Source organism: Lichenostomus cassidix, chromosome 5, assembly GCF_008360975.1.
Source record: "Lichenostomus cassidix isolate B80296 chromosome 5, HeHo_3.0, whole genome shotgun sequence".
Lineage (NCBI taxonomy): Eukaryota > Metazoa > Chordata > Aves > Passeriformes > Meliphagidae > Lichenostomus > Lichenostomus cassidix.
In genome coordinates, this window is record NC_139486.1 from 21,550,035 (window position 1) to 21,565,050 (window position 15,016).

Genomic DNA, 15,016 nt, shown 5'->3' on the forward strand with positions numbered 1-15,016 from the left:
GGGTGGCAGAGAGGAACTAAAAAAGGGAAGGCTCTTTTGGAACCTTTTTTTGGAGACAACACTGGAGTAAAGTGCGTATCTTTTTACAGTAGATTAGCTAAGGATGAGTGCCTAAAATTACTTCACAGTAGCTTCTTCCCGTAAGCATGGTGAGGTAGAATTAAACGGATTCCTAGTAGAGCACTAAATTCCAAAGCAGAAATATTCTTACATGCGTTAATGAATAAAAGGTACTTCATATTGGTTAAAAGAGCAGGAGTTTAAATTTACACTATTGACTAAACTGGCTTCTGGAATCTAAAAATAAAAATCTTCTGGAATCTGAAAGTAAAAACACTTTTAACAGTTAAAATATCTGATTAAAGAATGCTGGTTAAATTTCAACTTGAAACTTGTTGTGTTCATTAATGTCTTTTGAGATACTTTGGTTTATGACACTTGAGACCATGACACCCTCATATTTTTCTGTGTATGAAGCAGATGTTGATACAGAGGAGAACAGTCAAAACAGTTGTAGAAATCTACCAAGACGTTAGAATAAAAGTTTAAATATCGGTATGTATTCATGGTGCTTGAGGATTATAAAGGAGTAACTGAAGTGTTGACGCAGTTACTCTGTACTGTAATTGTTACATTTCTGTTGCACACTTGTTGTGAAATGCTTCTCCTGTTACACAATGTTAGAACTGCTTACAGCAGTCCTTTTCTGTGGGAGCAGTCATGGCTCTTACATGAGTGAGTGTACAAAAAGGGGGCAGTAGGTCTGATTCAGTAACACATTATTGATATTAGGCTCTCAGTAAATATTGTCACAGAGGACCTTCAAGCATAGAATTTGTTAGCAACAGATTATCCTAGTCCTAAAAGAAATTTAGCCTTGAATTTTTTTAATAAATTAACTCAGCATTGCATCTTTCCCTGAAAGATATTTACTTAACAAGTGTAACTTCTGGACAGATGAATTGAAACTCTTTCAGTTTCTGTGTTGATTAAGGCTTTCATGAAGAGATGCACGTATCTGAGTTTTGTTTTGTGCATAGGATGTCTGTGGATGGAGCTAATAAGAAGTGCCAGTGAATATTGCGTAAGAATAAAAAAAAAGGAAATCCTGTTTAAAAAAAGTTTTGGTGTTGGAGACATCTCAGCCTAGTGTACTGCCCCAAATCACGTTTCTAGCACTTAGATTGTAATAGCTGTTTCCGATATCAGTCAAATAGAAAAGTGATCATGTGAGGTCTAGAACAGACAGTACTTATCCTCACCCTTTGCTGCTTTAAGCTTTGTTTGCCTGCAGATGAGTTGATGAGAGCACGTTGCAGCATGTCTAGTGTGGGAGCCAGGGGTTATTTTGGTGCAGGAGGTGGAGGGGGAAGTGTGTGCTCAATTACTTGTTTTGAAATTATTTTGTCATGATTTTCAAATATTTGAATCTCTCTGCTGGATGACAGCCCAATCACCTTTTGGTAAGGGAATGCAGATACTAATGTGCAGAAAAGGCTCAAAACTCACCTTTTTATTATTGTTAATACATGCAAATCAGAGGAGCCCTGTGATTACAGGTACCCTGGGGTACTTTCTGGTAGATTTGTGACCTCTGTGTGGAAAGTAATATTTTTATTATTTAAATTCTGAAGAGCCAACTAAGTTATTACAAGTTTCTTAAATATCAAGCAAAAAGATTAGCCTTAGCTTTTTGAAATAGCTCATAATTGCTTAGGTGACAAATTACAAAATTACATAATATGAGGAAGTATTTTGTAAGGGGCTGAATGAACCTGTTCTGAAAATCACAGAATTGAAGTATGTGGATTTTATGTGGTGGGATTCTGAAGGTGATCAGATTTAAAAGCATAACATAACTTAGGTCCAAAATGTAGTATTAAAAACAAACAGAAGAAAAAGACTGGTTTTTGGTGTTATGGAGGGCAGTTTATTTCAGTACAGCAAGTCCTTCCTTAAATTGTCACTTAATAGTATGATCTTATTCTGCATAATAATTAGAAAACTGCAAGTGACCAAACTAATTTAAAGAGCAGAACAGGATTTTGAACAGGTTTGAATTATGACTGTATCTGATGGCAAGTAAATTCCTTGGAATTTATTAGAGCCATGCATTGATATGAATGGTTCCAGGAAAATCTAATACTCACTCACTGTTGAAACACAAAAGGGTGAAAAGGGACAGATTTTGCTAGTACTGATTTCCAGGAAACAGTTTCATGGGTTTTGGCTTTGTTTAAAATACATCCAGCTGAGCTTTTCCTGGAAACCAGTGTTGTGTAGCACATCCTCTCTGAAGCATTACCAGTCTGTTTTAGGCATGGGTAAATGGCAAGATTAAGAATTCTTAATTATCCTGGAATCAATTTATGCATACCCAATTTAATGTGCTCTCTGGTCATGCAGTGTAGTTAAATCTGCAAAATGCTTGTAGGATTTTATAGGCAGGATGAAAATCACTCTTACCTTTCTTTCAGTCTGATTTGCTGCTTGATTACCTTATATGTTTTCTGTTTGGGAGTGACTGTGCAAGTGAAGCTTGTAACTCTTTAATATACTGCTTCATGCTCTGTAGCTTGCCCAGTTAGAAAGTGTTTCTAGCATCTGGGGTTTTCAAACACTTGTTCACAGGAGTCCAGCTGTAGGAATATCTCAGGGGCAGTAAACTGGAGTCTTTTGTTCAGTGTTGTCTGAGCATCTGTATAGTTTGTCAGAGGCCTCCTGATGCTATAAATGCTACCCACAGTTATTGCTCCATTTTTTCTTGAGTCATGTAGCAGTGAGATGGAACTGGTCTTTCTACTTCCTTTTAGAAGCCTGAAATTTGTTGCAATTGTCTGCTTGATTTTTGTTCAGAGTCAGTTATATATTATCAGGTAGCACATTATACGAATTGCAGATAAGCCCTGCTGGTGCTCATGGAACCATTTGTTAGCTTAGGTGCAGTGCTATGAAAACTTGGCTCTGAAAGAAGCATAATCACTGCATTTGCACAACCCTGTGCCTTGAGCTGGAGGCTACGAAGCTCTCATTATGACCTTCACTTGTTGTAATATTAATTTACAGTATGATGAAATAATGGATTCCCAAATCACCTTTGCTAAGGTGTTGCACCCTAAGGGAGAATTTTATTGTTCCCTTGACTGGCTCTTTCTTGAAATTGCTGTGCTTTTCAGGCCTCTGGGAGACCACTAGTACTTTGGTTTCTTCGTCAGGCATCCCCCCACTAACAGGGGATGTGTTCTAGGCTCAAATTGGCACCAATAGAGCTGTTAAGGATTTTTTTTAGCTGCATAAATGAAAGAACTTGCTGCTTTTGCTCCCTCTTTAGGAGGCAGTGTAGCTTTTGCAGTTGTTTGACTGTGCTTACTCTGAAGATTGCACAAAGAATCAACTCCTAGACTATTTTTCCTCTAAATGAAACTGTTTCATGTCAGACTGATATTCTTCGTGACCCTTACAGCTAGGAAGTGTTGTGTCAGAAATGGGATGAGAACTTGGTGGAAAAATAAAGAGCTCTGAAGGCCTTTAAAAGGTAATACTGGTTGCTTCCAGCTCTAGGACACTGTTGCAGCTGTCCTAGAGCTGTGGCACTGCTCCACTGTGGCTGCATGTGTCAAAAATTTGAAATCATCGAATATGCTAAATTGGAAGTGACCCACAAGGATCTAAAGTCCAGCTCTTAGGCATGCAAAGGACATCCCCAAGAGTCACACCATGTGCCCAAGAGCATTGTCCAAACATCTTGATCTCTGTCAGGCTTGGTGCTGTGACTTCTTCCCTTGGAAGCCTCTTCCAGTGCCCAAACACCCTCTGTGTGTATAGTGTGGAGTGACAGATTTCATCCCTTCCTTCCTCCCCAGGTAGTTTTGTGGGGGTTTTTTTGGTTCAAAGATTGAAAACATTAAATTAGCATGATGAATTCAAGGGGTCTTTCTGTTCATCTGGAATGCCACACTGTAGAAGGATGGAGGTAAATAAACAAACAAACCAACTCCCGAACCAACCAGCAGACTGACTGGTCCTGTATGCCAGCTCCAAAAGAGGCCTCTCAAACTCCTAAAGTCAGTGTCAGTTTATAAAGGCACAGTATCCTTATCCTTCATCTTTTTACGTTCTCAGATGCATGGGTTACGAGAATCCCTGAGTGGGGTTAGGATTACTGAGGAAATAGACAATCCAGTTTTGTGTTATGCCAAAATAACACTTCCTGCCTGTCCTATGCCAAGGAACTTTCTCATGAGATCTATCTGGATGATTTATTTGAGGGAGGGGTATGTGTATAGATAACAAAGGAGTTGACAGTATGGTGATACCTCAACTTAGAGTCCTTCACTATAATCCTACAACTTGGTACCTCAAAAAACTGAAGTTAGTGTCCTATATTAGACCTTAATTTCCTTACCTGTAATTTATTCTTTGAGTTCTTGTTGACTTTTAAGACACATTTTTTTCCTTATCATAATCCATCAGGTTCAGAGAACTTCTCTACTTCACAGTTAAATCCCTTTAAACTTAGTTCTAATGTTGGCTTGTAAGATCATGCTTGTGTTACATATAATCGTGGTGCCAACCTGTTGTGAGTCCTTATCTCCCCAGTTGAGCTTGTTACTATTCCAGCTTCGTCAGCTTGGGTTTCAAAAGAAAACTCATCTGATGAGTAATCTGAAGTGGAATTGGGCTGTATCAACCCAGGCATACCTGCTCAAGTTAGTATAATGAGTCATTTCCAGCCTCGCCCTCCTAGCCAAGAACCTTGGCTAAAAAATCAATTGTTTCTCAGGTCACATAGTTGGTGTGCTTTGATAACTATTGTAAAGCTGAATTCTCGTGCATAGATGGTTAAGAGGAGTTGAAAACGCTTAGGAGCATCTTAGATTATAATTAGACTTAACAAGTCTCTCAAGTATTGATCTTTTAATGTGTAAGGGTTTCTTTTTGACTTCACTTCCCCCACTCCTCTACAATTAATGTAGCAGAGGGTTTGAAACAATTGTCGATAATTATTTTGATTTTGTGCCATCAATTGGGACAGGAGCATGGAAGAAATAATTGCCCTTCTGTGTATCCTAGCATGTTAGAAATTTTATTCCCACTGTCTGTCTTTGAGAAAGGATATACTTGTGATTCTCTGGAAGAATGATTGCTAGCTAAATGTGGTGTATTTTTCCAGAGTTGAAATGATGAAAATTAATATCTTTGTGCCATTTTGGCACAGGCAAATCAGAAATGGGTCTAGGTGCAACTGTATCTGCTTAGAAGCTGGCACTTCTGGGCTCGGTCTTTCCTGTTTAGCTGCTGGTAGGAGGATGAGAAGATGTGGACCTGAATGTTCCTTTACTCCAAACTGCAAGGGCAAAGTTGTTAAATCATTAAAATAGGAAGGTAATGAAAAAAGTACTCCTCCTGCAGGCAAGCATTGTGAGAGCATGTCAGTGCCTGTATGTGTTTTTATTAAAAACCTACCATAAATGCTTCAGTGGTACAAATGTCTCACACTGTAGTACTTGGTGAGATAGATACTCTGCCTTTCTCATACTGTCACCAAAAATAAAATTCCTGTCACAATGTTTTCATTTTTCTTGTGAAAAACAGGAAGAAATGCTCTGCTGGCTCATACCTTTCTACTTTTTTCTTCTGTAGAGGATTAGAAAAGTACTTTTTTTTTCCCCCAAGAGAAGCAAATGAATTATTCATTCTTATCACTACTGAATGTCAAACTTTCTTTAATTAAATAGTGAAAAGGAAATCTTATGACTTCAGAGCCAGAAAAAAACGTTCTTGAGTGCTCAGATGTCCTTGCTGCAACAGTTAGTTTGACATTCTTGTGTTATCCATTCAAGGCAGTCACTTGTTTTTCCTGGAAAACATTGGAAGGGAAGCTAAAATTCAGGAAATGCTCATTCATAAAAGTCATGTGGGACATCAGTGTTGATAAGCTGTGCAGAAGAGAGGTGCTATAATGTAGCTTATTAGCTTCTATTCAGAAGAAAAAAATGTGGAAAGTTCTAATGGTAACATGTAAAATCATGGTAATGCTGCTATATTAAATGCATTCCATTTGCACAGAGTAAAATATAGCAAAGCACCACCTTAGTTTTCAAAGTCTGTGTATTTAGTAGAGCAGTGTATGCTGTTTTGTGCCAAAAAGCCATTGCATGTTCCCTTGCTCTGCTTAACTCTGAAGGCTGACTACCTCTCTTGCAAAGGTTGTATGCCCAAGCATTTAATGAAGGCGGTTATTTTATGTTTTGTGTTTTGAGGTTTTTTTACTACACCAGAATGAGAGAAAAGAATTATTCCTCTTCCTCTAGTTTTGCTGTCATGTTTTCCTTTTACTTTGAGTGCTTTTGATGTGTTTCAGGACTTTGTCCCATTGTACCAGGACTTTGAAAATTTCTACAACAGAAACCTCTACATGCGCATTCGGGACAGCTGGAACCGTCCAATCTGCAGTGTGCCAGGGGCCAAAGTGGACATGATGGAGAGAGTTTCCCATGACTATAACTGGACATTCACGTGAGTCCAAACTGAAGAAAACACTTGTAACACCTGTCTTGAAATATAGGGTCTCTAAGAGCAAATTGCAGGCCGTGAAGTTAAAGGAGCTTTCTAGCAGCTTGAATCAATGAATTTTGCTTGTTTGAAATGCATTTAGCCACCAAGGTGAAAATTCGTATATAATCTTTTGGCTACTTTATTGTATTAAGATTTCCTGGGCATACATCTGTAATAAAATTAATACCTTTGTGTGTGATGACAAGAACCTTGGGTAGATACTTTGGATTGCACTGCTGCTTATGACTTTGTGTTGATTTAGAAGAAGTTCTGACACTTGAAGTAAATACTGCTGCCTGAACTGAATTTACATGATCGTTTTGAGTTGGAACTGAAGTAGTCTGTAGAAAAAAAAAGAGAAATACAATGAAAGGATTTTTACAAATTGGAAATTTGATGTGAAGAGGTTTGCAACGCAGTACTAGTTATGTCTCTTCTTGGCTTTCAAGGGCAAAAGAATTAAAATGGATTTTTTTCTGCTAATCTTCTTTCTTATTCTCCTTGTCACGTATTGTTAGCACAGAAATGCCAGATGTGTTTCCTTTCTGTGGTTAGAGGATATCCCGCTTGAGGGGCTGCCAAGTTAATTGATCTAGAGATGTTACTTTGTAATTGAAAGAAAAGTTGTATGTTCTGGGATGAAGGGGGAAACATGTCAGAACAACAGATGGTTTGAGAAGCCTCAAGCAATTTTATATATGATAGCAAATTCACCTTTAAATGTAAACTCTTCTGGGAATTAATTTGAGGCTGTAAGATAGGGAAAGAATCCTTTTCACAATCCTTTCCATCAGAGTGCAGTTTGATGACAAGAGACAGTACTGAAATAATTTAATGGTTGGTTCTATTGAGTGTTAACATTTCACTGTATAGTCTGGAAATGTGAAATAATAATCTTGTGATGTAGATAATTTTTTAAATTTTGGGTGTCCTAATTTGTGCTGTTTTTAAAACACAGATACACAGGGAGAGTGATGAAAGACATTATAAATATGGGTTCCTACAATTACCTTGGATTTGCACAGAACACTGGGCCTTGCCAAGAAGCAGCTGCTAAAGTTCTGTCCCAGTATGGAGCTGGAGTGTGCAGCACTAGGCAGGAGATGGGTAAGTTGGAGGACAATAGTATGTTCCCTGAACGTGTATTTCAAAGTCTGTATCTGATTGCATGCCTTTGAAACATTAATTGTTCCAGCATTGAACTTTAGACTAGCCAGTAAAGAAGCTTTTACTTCAGTGAAGACAAACTGACTTCCTGGTTTTAGTTTACATTGCACAGCAGTTGTCTTATTTATATTTTCATATATAGGTTTTTTTCAGTGTTCCCTTATGGGCCTTTAAATAAAGTGTAGCTTGGTTGGTGGAAATTCTCTTTGTAACATTCAGCAATAGTGAAAGCTTCTCCTTATTCTGAATTTTCCCATTTGTTTTATGTGCAGGAAACTTGGACAAGCATGAGGAGCTGGAAAAGCTAGTTGCCAGGTTCCTAGGTGTGGAATCTGCAATGGCATATGGAATGGGATTTGCAACCAACTCTATGAACATTCCTGCTTTAGTTGGCAAGGTACGGCTTAAGTCATGGACAAAAGTTCACCTATCACAGATTCTAGTGGTTAATTTTTCTAAAAGCTACTTGTTTGCTTTTGTTTTTCCTCAGTGGCAACCCCTGCAGATACTCTCTATGGAAACTGTAGGTCACAGTATGCATCTCTAACTGTTGCAAAAATCTCTTTGGGCAATAGCATCCATGGGACCAGCAGCAGCCCAGAACTTTCTGACAGCAAGCCTAGCATGTTAAGGCTTGCTGCCTCAGGCTACCCCTTGGTGTGTGAAATGGTGGCTGATTAACAGGCTGATTGGCTGAAGGTATTACGGTGCTTTTGAGACACTAAGAACTGACTGTCAGATACACAAATAGGCTGAATTGCATGCTGGTACATAGACAATTTGTTATCTTTGAGTGACAACTAAAAAAAGCCCCCATTTGAAGAAGCAAAATCCTAGTAGAAAAGTTGTTTGAGAGAATCAAGGTAAACTGCAAAGACTCATTATGTTTACTGTGTGCCCCATGAAACAGTATAGAATTAGTCCAAGTGTCCAGTATCTCCAGCTATGGTTTTTTTTAGTTATTGGAAAATTAAAGTGAAATTTTTGTTTGCATCTTCTGGTGCAAAATACACATTCTCTTAGCTCCTCCATAGTGTAAAATAGTGCAAGTACTGGAATAGTTTTTGTTTTGAAAATGACTCACTGTGAGCCTAATACTACTAGTCTATTAGAATTCTTTGTCCCTGTGTATTGAATTGTTTTCCTTTTTTTTTTTTTTTTTTCACTTCCTGAGATAACTTTGTAAATCCTTCCACGTGTGCTATCTACAGATTACAAATTTGCTGCCTTGTTCTTCCTGACAACTTTTCTTCCTGGTGATTCTCTTTTGGGTTAGCTGCAGTGTCTTCCTGCACACTATTTTTTTTTTTTTTTTGTAGCAAGGAAGTAGAACTGTCTATGTAATGTGTTTTTTCTTTTGGTCTGTTAAGTTTTAAATATCAAATGCTTTGCATAATAAAAACCATTTTTTAGTCTGATGCTAGAGAGAAATTCAGTGCTTCAAATCTAGTCTTTCTGGAGTCAAATACTTCTGCAGTGCCATGAATCTGAGCAACATATGTTACTTCTGACATATCTTTTACCTGTGTTTTTTGGCTCTTTGTCTTTCCACCTCTCTCCAGTTTTATATTCAACAGAAAAATGATTCATGATTTCTGTGAGACCTTTCAGATTCAGTATGCACTGTCAGATATATCTAAGTAGATTGCTGGTTGTTGTAAGTTAGTACAAATTACTCATTCCTACAAACCTACTCAGTCTTTTTTTCTGTGTACATGGAGCCCACTGTATATCTTCAGTACCTTATGAGAATACCCTCAAGACAGCTTACTCAGATCCTGAGTTTTCAACAGGTTTCACAACCATTGAACAGTAAATTTCAAGGCATGTAACATACCTGGTTATATGCAGCTGACTTGTACATTTACTAAGCCAACTCCTGTCATAAATGAGTACAGCAGTCTGTACTGGGTTTGTCATGAGGATACTTAGTTTTTTGTACACTTGAAATAAAGTAGTAAGAAGCTTCTGCCTCACAACAATAAAAATGCCCTTACACTCAGAAAATGCACTCTGGGGAAGAAAAGACTTCTCATCAAATGAACCATTTTGCAGTTCAGAATGTTCACTAAATGGGTTTTTTTTGGCTGCCTGAAGTTGCTTCTCGCTACACATTTGATTTCTTCATTGTCTGCAAATAAGGACACATAAATCCTGAATTCTGGCACCACCCAGTACACAATTAATTGTGTGTGCACAACCTGTTTGGCAATGCTTTGATAGTCCTCAGTAAAGCTCAGAGATGCCTATGCTTGATTAAACTCTTGGGCTATTTTTTTCATAACTGTTTGTGTCTTTCTGCATGTCCTACTTATGTTTTCAATTGCAAAGCCACTTGGAACATGATATGTTTGAAATTAATCGCATCTGGGCTCCTATATTACTACTTAATTAGCTAAAAAACAAGCTACTGAGTATAGTTACTCACATATATGTAATACTGTGGACCACCTGTTCTTTTTCTGCTCTATGGAATCTTGAAGCACTTTATGTTCATACTGAATCCTCTTTTAATAGCAGCAAATACAGTGTGACTATCCTAGATCCATCTCTACACCCTAATTTGATCAGCATTAGTCAGCAAAAGGAATTCAAAAGCTTCATCATTAATTACTTGATCTTTATGCACTATGTGTTGTTAACAGCAGCCTTTACTAAGCAGATGCTGAAAATAGGTATAGTTGGTGCAGAGTGGAAGTTGTATTTCAGCACTGTTAAAGCATCACTAGAACCAGGTCTTTCTGCACCTGGCAGTTTTCAGCAGCTGAGACCCTCTGTTCACAGCCAAGTTGTCATGTGCCTGGTACAGTCACTTCCAAGTATGCTGGGTCTAGACCACAGGTAATGTGAAATTTGAGGATGACTTAGAAGTTGTTAGACCAGTTGAGGCTAAGCTGGGCTCTCAAACTTGCCTGTTTTGGAGTTAGTGTCATTAACGTAGTTAGTATAACTAGGAGTTATAGTTATAGCATTCTGTACTCCCTTTAGCACAGAGCTTCTCATCACAGCTCTGGATTGAGAGAGACTAGACAATTGATTTAGAACAATGATGCTTGAAGGATATTTTTTTGCTTGTAAGTAAGCAAATTCATTTCCTTATATAGGTGGGTTGGGAAATTAAGTGCTTAGGACTGAATTACACAATTCATGTACATAGCACTCTTCATTTGAGTGCTTTCATTCACTTCAGTTTGCTTGTCTGTCTTGTTGGATGTGATGGTAAGCCTGATCTTCACTGACATGTTTTTCTAGGGCCCAAGTAGTATTATCTCCAGTTACTGTTAGCTTTCTCCTTTCCCAAATGTAAATTTGCTGATAAATGCAATGGCAGTCTTACTGTAGTAGCAGCATTCAGTTTTACATATGATCGTCAGTGATTGCTGTACTGTGCCAGTGGCTTATGTGATCCATTGCCCTCTCTCTAGTGGCAGACAGTACTAGACTCTTTACTGCTTCTTCAGTTTCAAATTAATTTGTTTCTAATTGAATGTCCTGGTAGCAGGGGGTGAAAAGACGCTGCTGCTGCTCATCAATTTGTTAAGTCTACTTTCTGCACCAAAAGCTCGTCCTTGTTTTCATGGAAAAGCTTTTTCTAGACTATTAAACTATTCTTCCTCTTTTTTTTTTTTTTTTTGAATCTGTCACTTTTCCTACTTTCTACCATTTAAGAAGGCTACTAGTACAGATTGTTATATTCATGGGTTTTGATACAGTCGTATTTTAACAGCAATGCCCTCTGATGTATACATACTGTATCTGATACAGTAGTTCCAAAGAGAAAATACTAGTTGGAAATTTTCATACTTCATATGCCAAAATCTATGAAATATGCAATGTGAATGTTTGTAGCAGCAGTATGAACACTTGGTGTTTGTTGCAGTTTCTGCGGAAATCCAGTCTCAAGCTGTCTCAGGATGTAGAATGTTTCTAGGTTCATTGCAATTCTAGTGTAGAGTTTCCTTTTTTTGTGGAGAAGATACTCCTGTTGCCTGTGACACTCCTTGTGTAACTATGGGCAATGCTCTTCACAGCCCTTTCTTGTAATTTCCATTGAAGAAAAGAAATCCTCTTGATTCTTCCTTCCACCAATTATTATTAGAGAAGCATGGAATGAGCATGTTTCAGTGTTAGATCTTCAGCATCTTGACATGCTTTCTGGATTTTTAACTGAGCAAAGTCACTTTGTTGCACAAAAGTTGCAGCACTTATGCATAGTAATTGGCAGTGGGCCAAGGTTTAGAAATATTGTTACTCCCTTATATGTTAATCCCCCAATATACATTCAAGTAGTCCACAGTGATAACGCTGTGACTGAATGTTCAGCATATCAATTATTAACCTGTAATCATTAGTGCTCTCAAAACACACATATCCTGTTTTAATGTTTGTCCAAGGATTTAGCTTCTGGTTTTTTTGAAAAAGCAAATTGTCCAATGTGATATTAAATGGCTTCAGAAAACTTCTCCATTTCACTATGCAATTTTGTTTTCCACTTTCTGTCTCTTGTATATTACCTCCATCTACACGGGGGTTTAGTCAGTGGTTGCCTCCTAATGTAAGAAATAGTGCAACTTTGATAAGGCCTTTAATCTAGGACTTCCGTGTCCTGTTTCTTAGCAGCACTGTAGACTTACTGAGTGAACTGTAGCCAGCTGCTCTGCTCCCTGTTTTACCTGACTGCATAGGAGGATGAGTACTCATTAGCAGCATGAGATATTCAGGCAGATTCAGCTGCAGGACTTCCGGGAAAAGTGAAACTTGAGTGGTTCATTCAGTTAAGAGCAGATGTGTATTTTTGTTTGCCATACTAAGGCTGCAGATTGGGTCTTAGCAAGTCTTTCCTGGACTAGCTGCATTTATGTTAGAATTTTCTTTTCTTAAATGATCTTGAAGCACTTCAGGGCTAAAAAATTTTTATATACTTGGTTGTGAAACATAACCTTTTCAATATCTTCCTCTTTCCCCTTCTAATTCAGGGCTGTCTGATTTTGAGTGATGAACTGAATCATGCATCGCTAGTGCTTGGAGCAAGACTGTCAGGAGCAACTATTCGAATCTTTAAGCACAACAGTAAGTATCAGATGGTGGACTCTGCCTTTCTGCAGATGCTATAGATCAGATACAATCTTTCATATCTACTAATAGCTGGAAATCCAATTTCATGCAAGGAAATCAATTGCTGTTTACCTGAAAGGTCAGAAGACTGCTGTTACTGAAAGCTGAATCAACCTGAATTAGATTTTTTTTTAATATGTTCAGTCCCAACTAATAACACTTTTATCCTGAAGCTGTCCTGGCTTACATCTTTTGCATATGGAGAAGAGCATGCTACCCTTTGGCAAGTCTAGGGGCTCTGGTGTTTTAACATGGTTTCTTGTTACTTGGGTAGCTTTGCATGGTTAGACAATTCTAACAGACTGTGTCACATAATAATGCAATCTTATAGGGGTCTAGCTTACAGTTTGGGGGATAAGAAAGTTTAGTTTTAGACCTAGATGCCAACATGCTCCTACAGTAACAAAAGCTTATGATTGCAGATGTCCTAGCTGAACTAGATAGTCATGAATTGGTACAATGTAGTACTAGAAGGTTTTCGGGACGCGAAACATAGATTAAGTTCACTGGATTACTTGCTTTAAGTATTTATTTCCAAAATACATGGATTTTTTACTTTCCTAGTTTGTCTTCCTCCAAAGGAGGTATTTTTAACAACTTTCAGGTTAAAACTACCTAGGATTTCCTTCTCTTACTGTTGATGAAAGAGGTACCTGTCTGTTCTTGATTAGTAAGGCCACTACCTTCATTCTTCAGGTACCCCTAATACTCTTTATAGAGTCAGTCCTGAGATCATGATGACTCTTGCTCTCTTTGAAGTGTGTGGTGGTAACAGCAAAACTTGGGTGACTGCAATTATTTTTCTTTCTTTGTCTTACTTGATAGTGTGGATTCTCTCTGTTGTGCTTACTGTTTCTTTTGTGTTCTCTCTTTCTTGTTTTCTGTACTTTAAATAATTTGTTTTTCAAAAAAGTAGAGCTCATTGTAACATTTTTTTCTTTTTAATTCTTCATAAATTTTGGTTGCTGGGCAAGATCACAAAAGCTTTGCATTCAACTTCTGCACTTGTATAGACATGCTTCTGAACATTACATCCAGCTGCAGAATTTCAAAGAACATTGGTAACAAACATAGTTCTGGCTGTGAGGAGAAGGACTTAGAAGCTTCTGTGATGAAAAATAGATGATTTGTGGCAGTGGGGTACAAACTAACAGTGGTGAAATTGGGGTATAGTCTAGAAAAATTCTAGATGGTGGATTTCTGTGGTAGAGAATGTAATGGCAGATTATAATCAGAAGGCAAAATGCAAACAATGGTCTTGGCCTGTCAAGATGATGTTCAGTTCATATTTCTGTATGTGTTCTCAGTCCTGCTCTTGTTATACTCTATGCTGCCTTTTTAATGTCATTTTCTTGAGATGTTAATGGCTTCATTCATATTCAGATTTTTAGAAATTAAGGGGGGGAATGAAAAATTCCTCTGAAATTCTTTGTTCAATGGTTTTATCTTGTTCCTTCCTCATTCTGTAGTTTGTCCATTTTATTAAGGTCAGAGTAATCTTCCCCTCCTTCTTGAGAAATTAGAACAGAAGTTTATTTTCCATTGTTCTCCCTAACTGCACTAACCTTGTCTTCCATTCACTGAGGGACTTGATGGAGACAGGGACTACATTGCTGGTTTCTTCATTGTCGACTTTTTGAATGCTAGGTGTCTTTTAACAGTCCATTAACTGACCTACTTTGCTGTATAATTTTTAGTTTAGATCTAGTTCACGAACTCCTCTTGCTGCTACAACTGTCCTAGTCTACCAGTTCTCTTTTCATGATTAATTGTGCTCTTTTTCATGCCCTAGTGTTTATGTCTGTCTCTTGCTCAGCACTTGGCTTTTATGCTTTGATTAATCCATCTTCACTCCTTTCCTTGGACTTTTTTCTGGACTGATTTCATGTGTATTTATTTGTTCACATTAGTTAGGTCTCTTAGGATCTTGTAAAGTGTTTGTAGTCAAAGCTCGCAAGATTTTAGAATACTATGCTATTAACAGCTTCATCTATCTAGTTTCAGATACACTGAACATTGTCCTCTTCCCTACACTGGTGGTTCTTTTTTTTCTCCTTTTCTCCTTTTGGTTTAGAAGCTTCCTGTTCTACACTTCCAATCCCTTCAGTTTTAAAGAAAGGAATAAAAAAGTACACTTGCCTTGCTTCTGGTCCTGCAATTTGGTCTATCTTCTACT

General features: G+C 37.8%; 1 protein-coding gene across 3 annotated transcripts in view; it reads left to right on the plus strand.

Annotated features, from left to right (window-relative positions):
• Positions 1 to 15,016, plus strand: part of SPTLC2 (serine palmitoyltransferase long chain base subunit 2) — a 75,784-nt gene that overhangs the window by 12,441 nt on the left and 48,327 nt on the right. For all 3 annotated transcript variants that reach the window (XM_085061659.1, XM_085061658.1, XM_085061657.1), the window contains exons 3-6: positions 6,365 to 6,519; positions 7,517 to 7,665; positions 7,998 to 8,122; positions 12,702 to 12,795. In XM_085061659.1, the coding sequence (XP_084917785.1) occupies positions 6,365 to 6,519; positions 7,517 to 7,665; positions 7,998 to 8,122; positions 12,702 to 12,795 (523 nt within the window). The remainder of the gene's footprint in view (positions 1 to 6,364; positions 6,520 to 7,516; positions 7,666 to 7,997; positions 8,123 to 12,701; positions 12,796 to 15,016) is intronic.